The following is a 12,711-nucleotide window of genomic DNA, read 5'->3' as shown; positions in this document are numbered from 1 at the left end:
GGCGGAAGATGTCCCGGCGATCGTGGGGGGGATCGCCTGGGAAAAGTTTGTGCGACTTTGGGAGAAATTACTTGTCTCAAGCAGACTTAGTCCCGGCAATTGGTGGGTAGTCGGCCGGGAATATTCATATAATTCTCAGTTGTCGCGATTCGAATCATTTCCCCAACCTTAACTTTCCTGGCTTATTGGATATCTGAAAATTCATTGATAGTTATTGCAAGTTTGTTCAACCTTCTTTCCGTCTGCATCTCATCCTCTGACACCTCCATACATACGCGAACAATTTTTAAGTAGGCATTAAATGATACAATGAAGGTGTCATGCCTTCATATGTTTCTCTATGACCCATTCTTGTTTTTTTCTTAAATAAAACTAGCATGCTAGCTCACTATTGCCCATTCTCATGTCGTGCTCCCACTTCTTTCCCAAATTAGGGGTGTTGCGGATCTATGTAGAGAGATAGCTTTTGTCTCACACTGGTCGGTGCAATCATAAACACCGCACATTTTGTTGCTCATGAACTTTTCCTTCTAAGTTTTTCATCATAATGCCATTGATATTCGGCTAAACGGTATAGTGCTGGCCGGCTAACGTTTCACACGAACAAGCGTACTAATGCATCCGATCCTCCATATTCGGCCATGACACCTAATTTAGTGCTGTCACCTGGATTCCCTTCCAGATGCAATTGTCAATAAGAACAATGACGCTTTCAATAAGAACATAAAACTCGGGTATTCGCAGGTTATCGTTCCACACAAACAAACGTACTAAAGTGGGCGATCCTCCCTATTCGGCCATGACACCTAACTTAGTGCTGCCACCTGGATTTCCTTCCATTTGCCAATACATGCGGTCACTAATCTTCCACAGTGATAATGTAGCGATGATTGTAAAGGGTTGTGCAATGCGGCGTAATAGTTGCGACAATTACGCATAAAAGAAGACTTAATGGGAAGTATTTAATTTTTTGCAGGGGGTTCCAACGGAATACCGGGGGTTTTATACTTATGTTAAACCAGTGGTCCGAAGTAGAGGCGGAATTCTGACTATTCTTTTACCCGGAGAGGCGATTTATTAGAAATTTTTTGGGAGGTTTCACGGCGTTATCGGGGGATTTAATAAGTAGTAGTGGCACCGGCTAAATTGTGACGAAAGCTACTCGGAAGGCAAATTAAAAATTTTTTTCGGAGAGGTTCCAGGAGGTGATCGCGGGTTTTCTGGTATTTTTTTCCCGAATGGTTTACGGTGGCCCGCCTTCATCAAACATTCTGGATCTAGACCTCAGAGGGAACGGGTAGTGCGGCGTAATGTTTGCGAGAAGTTCCCAAATAGGAGACTTAATGACACATTTTACATTTGGGGGGATTTCAGGGGATACCGGGGGTTTATATGTGTGTTTATATGTATATGACCGGGGGCGGTCACCATCCGTTCACATAAATTCCGTGGGGATGAGTCGTTGGGGTAAGAACCAGCGGTGGAATAGTCACGAAAAGTACCCAAAAAGGTAGAATTATATGCAAAATTTTATTTTTTGGGGGGTTTATGTGGGTTTACCGGGGGTTTACAGGTTTTTACAGCCAGGGGTTATCAATCGTCCACATCAATTCCGTAGCGATGAGTGGTAAGGCTTGGAAATGCTGCGGAATTGTGACGAAAAGTACCCGAAAAGGCTACTTATATGCAAATTTTAATTTTTTAGGGGTTTTCAGGGGGTTTAAAAATGACGATAATATATGGTCACATCCATTTACTATCATATCTAAGAGAAGTTGCCCCTATGACATCCATATTTCGAGAGTAAAACAATGAAAAGTAAATCTCTCCCCGGAAAGTATTAGTAGTGCCCGCCATTTTTATTTTTTCGCGGTTATATCCATTAAATTTTTTATTAAATAATATGTTTTCTGAAAGATAATGCATAGTTGTATGTAAGTACAAAGTTTGAAAGAAATCGGTGAGGTATAAATTGACAAAATCCTATGTTAATCTTTTGGAAATCGTAATTTTCGGCGATTTTCGGAATATTTTATTTTTTTCTGAGTAACCAAGGACAACGAAAGAAAACTGTTACCAAAATTTCGTAAACGATGTTATGGACATATATAATAATCATTTTCGTTGTCCAACTCATAAAATTAGGCCGACGGCAGTGGAAAAAATTAAATATTTTCCGAGAAATAGATTTTTGGACGCCATTTTGAAAGCGTTTAAGTTGAAAATTAACTTAAAAATTACATAAGTAGGTGGCAACATTTATTGGCTTTCATAATATATAACAACGGCCCGTGTGACGGAAATTAATCGCCTGTATAACGATAAATAGTAAACGAACTCCCGGGAAAAAATTGGAAGTGTCCGCCATTTTTTATTTTTTGCTGGTTAATCGATGGCAATATTGTAAAAACGTTTAATTTTTCTGAAACAAAATGCATAGTTTTATGTAAATACAAAGTTTTAACGAAATCGGTCACGTAAAACTGGACGAAATCTTGTGTTAATCTTTTGGAGATTGTACTTTTTGGTGATTTTTGGCATATTTTAATTTTTTCTCGGCAACCAAAGGTGACAAAACAAATTGTTGCCAAGGTTAAATGGAGAATCATGTAAGCATATATAATAATCATTTTCGTTGTGCAACACCCAAAATTAGGTCGATGGCAGCGGAAAGTATGAAAATGTTTCCGAAAATCATTTTTGGACGCCATTTTTTCGACGTTTAACTTAACAATTAACCGAAAACAATACATAAGTACGTGAAAACATTCATTGGCTTTCTAAATGTACAACAACAATCCGTGTAGCACGCACGGTTCGCGCGCAGTAAAATAAAAACCGAAAGACGGTCCCCGGAAAAAGGGCGATTTCGGCATTTTGTCGTCCTAGCGACGACACGTGGCGGAAACTTCCGGTTTTCGGAATTTCCCTCCGAATCATTTCGGGTTCCCCGCACGTGTGCCAAATTTCAGCTCTTCAACATGTATAGAAGTGGTCTAGAGTTTGTATCCATGAGTGAGTGAGGCACACATCCGGCTGTATATAGATAATGCCCCGTTTACACCACGATCGTCGCGACGTTGATCGCAACCACTGCACGTTTACACGTCTAAAAGTTACGATCGTAACTCAGTGCTGCCCTCGTTGTGGAATTGTGTCAGATAACAACTGACGACGACACTGCGTGAGAAAATTGAAATCCTTGAAATTAAGAAGCAAAAGAATATTAATGTTTTCATGTGCTAAAACTGAAGCTAGACCGAACTGTCGGTAAAACGTTAAAGAATGTAGGTTTCTTTATGGGAATCTGTCCAAAGTTTAGCAATATTTATGCGGTTATGACAGTAGATATGTCTCCTTGCTACGTTCCAAATTGTAATATTTTGCCAACTGGTCACTTTATTATAATATCGACTCAATCCGGATTTAACGTGTCCAAAATAATTTTTTCAAATTAAATAATTACGACTTATTTATCTCTTTGTCTGATTACAACACTTCATATATTCTTTCCCTAGTTAATTTGAAAATTCTTGCACGACCAAGGATCCTCCAACAAAGGCATATTCCTCTACAAAATTATCAATTAATATTTAGATTGTTCCTATCTCCTTTATTAGTAACTTTTAATGGATCCCGTCATAGCTATATAAATCCTCACCAGCTTGTTTTTAATTACCATAGAGCAAATTATGTCTTCAACTCCCAGCTATGATGAGATAAAACTAAAACTAGTCATAACAGTCCGTGAAGTGTTTAAGAAACTAGATTCTTCGAGAGAATATGTCAAAACATTCAAGAATATTCACGCATTAAAGACAGTACATATTGCTGTTATAATTTAACTAGAAAAGGCTTAGATTTCGGCTTGATTCGGCACAAGTATTGATATCTCCACGTCCTCATCTAAATGTTATGGTTATTTCTGGCGAATTTTATTGTGAAATCCTTTAAACAATGATTTAATTGGTTAACATTTTGTGCATGCTTGTTATTTTCCATCATCTGTGAAGTATAATGTAAGGATACATGGTTATGGGTTAACCTGTAAATAAAGAAATGCATAAAACTGGTATAGTATAGAATATCCGATATCATTTGGTAAATAGAACATCAGAAAAAACTTTCCCATCACGTCCTTCCATTACCTGCTCAATAATGTCTTCATTCGTTGCCATATATCTTTGATATATTAGAGTTATTTATGAAATATCAATTACTGTATCAAGATTGCAACGGCGCGAAAGAATCGTATATGCATCGATCTTCATTTCGATCTCTTTTTTCTTGGCACACTAGCGCTAACCATCGTAAGTTCGGCAGTGTTAGGTACTAAGGCCTACGATGGTAACTCTGCGCGTCTACACGACGTTTAAAGGCCGTATCACACTAGCGACTGCGACCGCCGCTGCGGCTGCGACCGCGACTGCGACTGGCCCGTCGACCAATCAGAGCGAGGCAGTCGACGCTGCGACTGCGACTCCGAAGAATAGCCGACCGGCTATTCTTCAGAGTCGCAGTTGCAGTCGCAGCCAATCAGAGAGCTCCATTTCAATCTCGCGCGCTGGCGGCAGACGTGTTTGTTTGTTTTGGTTACCGTAGCGAGGGAAGTTCAAGAAGGTTATAAGATAACGCTGAGATAATTTCGGATTTTTAAAGTGAAGATGGAAGCCCAGTATATTGGATATTGCACCCGAGTACACAGGTGAATGAAAATGAAGTACGTTTTAACATATTTTAGGAACATTTTCAACAATTGCTGCTCGCTATCTATTCTTTGGGCTTTCGTAAACAAACAAGGCACAAGCAGAAACGTTCATACGTGCGCATGCGCGATCGTGGCGTCGGCCGCAATGTGTGATGGGGTGTAGTCGCAGCCGCAGCCGCAGTCGCGGTCGCAGCGGCGGTCGCAGTCGCTAGTGTGATACGGCCTTAAGATCATATACATTGCGTATTGTTTGCACTTCCGATATTTGTTTCCATTAGTGTATGCGTGATTAGTATGGAAAAACATAACTAGCAACGTCAGTATCTACCTGTCTTTATGACACTTATAATCCGTACATTCTGAATCAACTGGTTCAATGAAAAGCTTGACTCACACTTAATTTAAAACACTATAACGTAACTCTAGTAAACAATGATAATCAGTTTTCCAATCACTCTGCACACACCAAAATAATTTGCACTCGTTGACGTTCTAAAGAATTCTTCACATCTCACTTCCCACTCATCACTAATGATTTAGAATCAGTTGATGTTATTTCACATTACCATTTCGTAACAATGAAATAAATAGGCTGACACAAATTTTTAAACCAGAAATTGTAACATCAACAAACTTCCAATCTCACTCTCCTCTATCACTCGTACCGTAACCAAAACAAAAACAACAGCGCAACGAAATACGCGAAATGTAAACACTGCCGAAAGCTCACGTTAAAGTGACTAGAATAAGTAATATAATCAAACAGAAATTATAAGCGTACAAACGGATGAAAATTTATAAGCGTTTGCTGTATCCCTAAAGAACAACTGCTTCAAATATGAAACATATCCCCTTCGCAACAGCTAGTAGATACCTTTGATCGAAATGGTTAAACCAGTATGAAAGAAATAAATAATTTTGTCGAAGCTCTTACACTCACAAATCACTTCACTTGTCGCTTCACTCTTTACTTCATCGTCCATATGCAATCAATTCACTTAGGGGCGCATTGAATGTGCAAATTGTGTTCACTCACACTAGAGGCACAAGTTCACTGCAAGTCGTAGCTTCCTCGCAGCTACGAAAAACTTTCAATTCCTGTCAACAATTACACTACATACGTTGCCTGCCTTACTTGAAGAATGGATTCTCGTATTCCATTTTGGCACAAATTCATAAAAACTCTATAACAGTAAACAAATAAAACCGGAGTTCGATCATCCAAAACGGTCCGCCATATTTAGTAGCTCCCTTAGACAAGGCCGGAGGGCGACTAGGAACCGGCTACTAAGATAGCAGCATACTAAGCTTAGTAGCCCTTACTAACGATCTATGAATACCATTTTGCTAGTATGCTACTACTTAGAACGCTACTTGGGCGTTAGTAGCTTACTAAGGAAACTATGAATATGGCCGATAGAGTTTATATTACTAGAGTAGAGTATTTATGTTCGAAGACTACTTGATTACTTTTCTCCGAAGCACTTCAAAGGGTCCCTAATCCGGGACCCTTTCCTCGACGAGCTCACCCTCGCTGGCCCCTCTCTTCGACCCTCCGAGCGGGGGGCCTCCCTCCCCAAAAGTTACCGCTCTGACTGCATTTTGAAAATCTATCAATCAAAGCCATCATCAAAAAATAATTGTTTGCATCGCACTCCTGCCAATCAGGCAATCAAGTACGTCTCTGAACCGTGTTTCTGCGATGAGAAATAACGATTTTGTTAAATTTGCTAAAATGGCCAAGTCAATAAAGTTGTTATTTTTCATCGCAGAAACATGGTTCAAAGACGTACTTGATTTCCTCCACTACAATCGCAAATTGCTGGAAATCGACCGGATTCCCTTTGAGGATGAGGATTTTCTCGAGGTTGGTAATTGATACAACTAGCCTACTAGTACTTCTACTGTTATTATATCACGGCTATGGTTGATTCGTTACGTTATACCTTCAGGAAGCTGCAGCGGATGAATTCGCGAAGGAGATTAGAGGCTTAAAAGATGATTTTGAAAAATTCTTGGAAAAAGCAGGAAGAGCAAAGCGTGCAACATCAAACGATTATATTGCCCAAGAACCCTATATTGCCATAGACGATGATCTCCGGGCTTGCGACAATGGGACGCCGGTACCTACGTCGCGTCGTAAGAAGCAGCGGCCGGGACTAGTCAGAATAGCAGTGACGACGAAGATGAAAGTGAGGAAGTAATTTCACCAAATAAAAAAGAAGTATACGCTGCCCTCCAAACATTAAGATAATTTTGATCTGGCTGACGAGTTAGGTCCCTAATTTAATTCTCATTTATGCAAGTGAGAAACCATGGTGGAAGCGGCGATGGAGAAGGGAAAAAAGCAAAAACAATAACAGATTTTTTTGGGTAATATCTTTTCGTGTATATATTGGTCTTTGTGAATAAACAACTTAAATATCTTTAGCATTAGGCTCTATTTACCGCCAATTTATATTTCAGGCTTCTCGTAATGAAGACGCACTTCCAAGTCTATAACCATGAATTTTTTTCTCACGCGCTTCCCCGTTCTCCCATGCTGAGAGTTCTTTCTTTCCGAAGCCTTTGTTTACTCCCTCCTCCCGCCTTTGGCTGATTTTGCTGACACCCACCTTACGCATCCCATACCCCTCCTTCCCCAGCATTTCCCATTCACTCCCTTCCTAAGGTCACGGAGCTTGCGTGGGTCGTAACAAAATACGGCCCCCAAACTTAGTCTGAGGCAGAGCTGAAGGACCTTTCCCCACCCTTCTTTCTCCTGCCCCCTTCACCACTCCTTATGCTGGCCACACTTCTTTCCTCAGGCAATCCCCATCCCACTCTTATTCACCCCACCCACTGGGAACGTTCTCCAACTGTGGAGAAGGGCATGGTTCAACTTTACCTGCAACGGGGGTAAGTTACTAACCGGAGAGAGGCTGAAGAAGTATCTTCCACTATCGGGAAAATGGTGCCGCGCTTATAATTGGTTCTCTTCTTCTCCGCTGACTTTTCAATTGAAATTATTTTCTTTGCTCTTTCCACACTATATTTATTTACGATTATGGTGCGACTATTTTTTAGTTCTAAAACTAAGAAAATCTTTTCTCTATGTCAATGATGCTTAGCATAATTTTCAATACGGCGAGGAAAGGAACACGAACACTAAATGAATTGAAGGTACAGGTTTTTGCGCGACATTTTGGGGAATTCACGCAAGTGAACCAATACTTCACACACATTGAGAAATGATGAAACGCCTCTTGTAGGAAAACAATCAATGCGGATAATAACGTTTCTCTCTTTATTTCTCCGATTATTGAAGATGTTTCTCCTGTCGTTTTCCGGTTGGAACCTTGCTCCTGTCGGCATAAAAGAAGAGAGAAATACTATATGAACATAGAACTTCACACCCGGTATGAAGAATTTGGTCCTGATGAAGAATAAAGTCTTTCATAGCAACGTCTGCAAAGATGATGGAGCACAGTAGCCGGACGGAGAACTTAACAGAATTTACTTCAAATATTCGCCAAAAGTTAATCGTATCCTTCGTGATTTATGATCGTAACTGTATCTCAATGAAAATAACTAATTGAAAAGATAGCACATTCAGCAGAAAATACGGAGTAACTCGAAATATTAATTTACGAAGGTTATTTTGGAAACGGGTTAAGGCCCTCGTTTTTCTTTTTTTTTTCCTCGTCACTGAGCGATAGAGGGCGACAGAAATGGCGGTTAGGCCGGCTGCCGCTAAAATTCCGTGGGTGCTGGAAACAAATATCTATCTTACTCTAACTTAATAGTTGCTATTCGCTCCTAACCACAAATTTATAGCATTAAATTCTTATAATAAACTTTGCAATTCATTATTTGATTACGTTTTCTAAACTGGTTGGGAATTTCATAAGCGATCGTTGATATTGTAGTATGAACAAGAAATGGGATTTTTATGGTGGTATAATTATTTAACGATCTTTCACAGCGTAAATCGATAGCAAAAAGCCTTATCTAAGAATTCCACCGTGAATAACCACCGAAAACATTTAAATAAGGCCACTAAAGACAAAAAAGGGCGGAAGAAACAAAAGCGATCATTTTTTCGTGACTTATGAAAAAGGTTTGAAATTACGAAACCCGATTTTACGAAGTGCCAATATCCCGGTCCCACTGACCTCGTATGATCGAGAGTTTACTGTAGTTAGAATGTAATTTTTGTATGACCAAGAGGAAAGGTTTTTAAAATGAGTTTTCAGATATTTATTAAGTATTCTATAATTACAGGAAGTTGAATGATACCTTTGGAGAATGTGGCCGTCCTAAAGTAGGATGGCAAATTGATCCATTTGGCCATTCTAGAGATATGGCCTCTACTTTTGCTCTCATGGGCTTTGATGGCCTTTTCTTTGCAAGACTTGATTACACGGACAAATCTCACAGACTTGACACTAAATCTGCTGAAATGGTGTGGAAAGGAAGTCCCAATCTTGGTAATCCATTTGTGAATATTTATAAGGAAATGTACATAGATAATGTTGTTTGGTGGAGGTATATTCATAGTCATGTCCATGTGTGTTAATGTTTATGATATGGTTGCTTCCTATTTTCTGAAAGCAACCAGTAGGTTTTAATTTTAGGCATTACTTTCTTCTTCTTAAGTGCTGAATGTTCCATAGTCATGCAAGCTTGATCTTATCCATTCCAATCGGGTCTGATCCATTCCTGATTCTTGGCTTGTCAGAACAATGGAGCATTTGCAGTTTTTTGAAAATTATTGAGGTGATAGAAGATGGCAAATATTGCACAATGCTAAAAACCCAAGGGTTAGATAATGCTGCTTTCCCATTATAAAAATTATCAAAGTTGTTGAAATTCCAGCGGTGCAAAATATGGCCTTCCAAACCGGGCTTGGTCAACTCCTGGGGTCTTACGTGTGAACTGCCATTCTAAGTGCTACACTGCAGTCCCTCAGCTCTTCAATGCAGTCCTCTTGTCATCTAAATTTTATTCATAAATGCCTCATTTGCTAATGTTATTATCTTCCTTATACTATACTGCCGCATTTCATTTCCCTTCAATGTGCTGCCCAAATAGTGTACCTGCTAATTGAAAAATGCAGAACATTATAGCCATTCACATAGGCAGATTTATGGAGGGGAGGGGATTTGGGGCACATGCCTGCCCCAAGACTCTTAAGAAGTAGACAAGATTTTTAGTACGGTTATCATTGCATCTGTTTTATTTTGTGTAGTGCGGAGCCTCAATCATTTAATTTAATGTTAATAACTTTCATATCAAAATAAAAAGAATATTTTCTACAGTTATTGTTGTATTTTGTTTTCAATCTCAAATATGAGAAGACCTGTCAGACCCTTGTGCCCCCCCTAGAAAAAAATCCTGGATCCACCCTTGGCCATTCATATGAAAAGTAACCTCTCTTCAGCTAGTGTTTTTACCCACTTGACATAATAGTATCCTGATTTTTATGTTGCAACAAAGCTTAGTGGATGAAAATTAACATTCATACAGTTGAACATCCTTATGGCCTATTGAGGTCCCCTATTTTTGTGTCCAATTTTGATCGGTAAAACCATACCTTTTAGTGGCTCTTGCGATGCCCCTGTTTGCTACCAGGTACATCATACATATCTTATATTTCTGTTTCCATGTGGCATTGCAGTAATTTTTTTTGTTAATTCGAGGATTGCATTACTCGCCAGTGTATAAACAGTGACTTTCTCTACTTTAATTTATTTGCAAAATGGTATGTACTTGCCTCTGATTGTTCTTTACCTTTCAGGAAAAAAGTCTTGGTTATTCACTGGAGTTCTGTATAACCATTACATGCCGCCTCCTGGCTTCTGTTTTGACCTTCTATGTGATGATGAACCTATAATGGATGACAAACATAGTCCAGATTACAATGTTGATGATAAGGTATTTGTGAATTTTTATTGTAGGAATGCTTTCTTTAATGATTTCCTTTCTAATATTCAAATTACATATGTGCATCAAATTGTGAAAGCTAATATAGTTTTAGAGTTTTTGTCCTAACTTTTGATGGCCTTTAGTGTTAGAGGTTTGAAACTTCCTAATCCTATGGCTTTACAGCGTCAGCCTCTTAAGCAAAATGTGACATGAGTTGGTATGCATTTTGCAAAAATTTTGGCTTCTACCAATGCAATTGATTATCTATATTGATAAATATATACTTATACATACTTACCAAGTTATTGCTTAACTTTTTAATACATATTTGAAAAATTTTTCCTATTAAATATGCTTATTTGTTGACTATGTCAGTGTGAATATACAGCTTGTGTAATGCTCTGTATGCTATCTGAGCCATCCTTCTACCGTTGTGGACACTAGGCATTCACCAGCTGCCTACATACCTATTTGTTCCTTGCGATTAAAATGTATGCTTACGAAGAAGAAGATTTAAGAATAAGTTGTTAAAGATGGAGCATTATTTTTTGCATTATCCAAGATAGTTAATTCTTTGATATGTGTATTGATTGGTGAATGTTAATGCAATTTATTCATATCTTGATTTTCTTGTGTACATATTTTCTTTGCTGTGGATAGCTATCACAATTAACTTTTAAATTAATTTGTTTTAACAATGAAGGAAATGAAATGAAAAACTGTGGATTCTTACATTTGGCTCAAACTTCTTGGTAATAGAATGAAGGTGAAAGGTAGACAGTGCTCTTAAAATTTGCTCCACTATCATTAGAGACTTAAGTAAACTGCATGTAGATGTTATTGCCCGCTTTTTTCATCAATTTCTGTTTTTCTTTTACTTCTCTTTTTCTTCTCATTATGGTGGTTGGGCTTCTTTGAATGGCTTTGACTGTACTCCTATGTGACTGCGGCATTAGGTATCGAGATTCATATTTTTTGTTCAAAACCAATCCAACTACTATGCTTCCAACAATATTGCTGTTACGATGGGTGGAGACTTTAATTACCAAGATGCCAACTCTTGGTTCTCAAATTTGGATTCACTTATAAGGTAAATATTGATTGCACACCTCTAATTTGTAAGTTTTATCCCCATAGGTGAATCAGTTCATTGCATATGCAGTGAACCAGTCGAATCATTATGCAACCGATAACATTGTAATGACTATGGGTGAAGATTTCCAGTACCAGGATGCCAACATGTGGTTCTCAAACTTGGACAAGTTGATTAGGTGAGGTTGAATGGTAGAGGTTAAGGAAGTGGTGGATAAATTCTTGTGTGCTCTTAGAGTATTCTGAATTGGTAAGGGATGAATGGTCTATGGAATAAGAAAACGGTTAATTTTCACGGAATAAGTATTATGCTAGGCTCCAAGGAATCTATCCCATGGATCTGGTTGAACCTTTCACTTTTGAAGTCTGTCCTGGTTTTTAACATTTTCTATTGGGTTGCTAACCTAATACGTAGGGTAGCTTGTTGGAATATGTTATGCCCATAGAAAATACATACACTTGTTATTTTTGTCTAGTTTGCTTATATTCTGTCTTATAGGGGTGTACAAATTAGTATTCCATGATATTAGCCCATTTGGTGTGTTTACAAATGATTGTAAGGCAACCAAATGAGCCTGTATTACTTAAGGCCACATCTATAGTCCTTTTCCCAACTGATGGTAGGTGAACTTGAATGCCCTTGTATCCCTTTCACTCTTCTGGCCAATCACAGAATAGTGGTACACAAAAATGTGGAGGAGTCTTCAGTCTTACTCTGACTTCCGTACGTTAAACATTGCTCTCCATCTCACAGTACTGCCAAATTTCTTTGGTTATCGCTGTTCGAGGGGGATAGAGGGTAACGGTGAGGCGGAGGGGGCAGCTCCACTGATTGGCTACTAGCTCTCTACCGTCCAGCTGCCAACAGTTGGGAAAAAGGGTGTAGTGGTACTTATTCATATCCAATTGTAAAGTGGGGCAAATTTTAAATACCATGTATAATATAGAATACTTTCTTGTGAAGGTAACCATAATGTAATCTGGGAGAACCATCTCAATTAATG

At 38.7% G+C, this 12,711-nt stretch overlaps 1 protein-coding gene across 2 annotated transcripts in view; it reads left to right on the top strand.

Moving 5' to 3' along the window:
• The window catches only part of LOC124160683 (lysosomal alpha-mannosidase-like), a 63,348-nt gene that overhangs the window by 23,646 nt on the left and 26,991 nt on the right, over positions 1 to 12,711 (top strand). Inside the window, exons 5-7 of one of the 2 annotated variants that reach the window (XM_046536655.1) lie at positions 8,972 to 9,177; positions 10,488 to 10,624; positions 11,753 to 11,886. In XM_046536655.1, the coding sequence (XP_046392611.1) occupies positions 8,972 to 9,177; positions 10,488 to 10,624; positions 11,753 to 11,886 (477 nt within the window). Of the gene's footprint in view, positions 1 to 8,971; positions 9,178 to 10,487; positions 10,625 to 11,571; positions 11,706 to 11,752; positions 11,887 to 12,711 lie in introns of both variants that reach the window. The other variant, XM_046536654.1, reaches the window with a different exon arrangement.

This window comes from Ischnura elegans, chromosome 6 (assembly GCF_921293095.1).
Source record: "Ischnura elegans chromosome 6, ioIscEleg1.1, whole genome shotgun sequence".
In the NCBI taxonomy this organism is placed as follows: domain Eukaryota; kingdom Metazoa; phylum Arthropoda; class Insecta; order Odonata; family Coenagrionidae; genus Ischnura; species Ischnura elegans.
The sequence above is the reverse complement of the archived record's forward strand: the minus strand, read 5'-3'. Positions and strand labels throughout refer to the sequence as shown.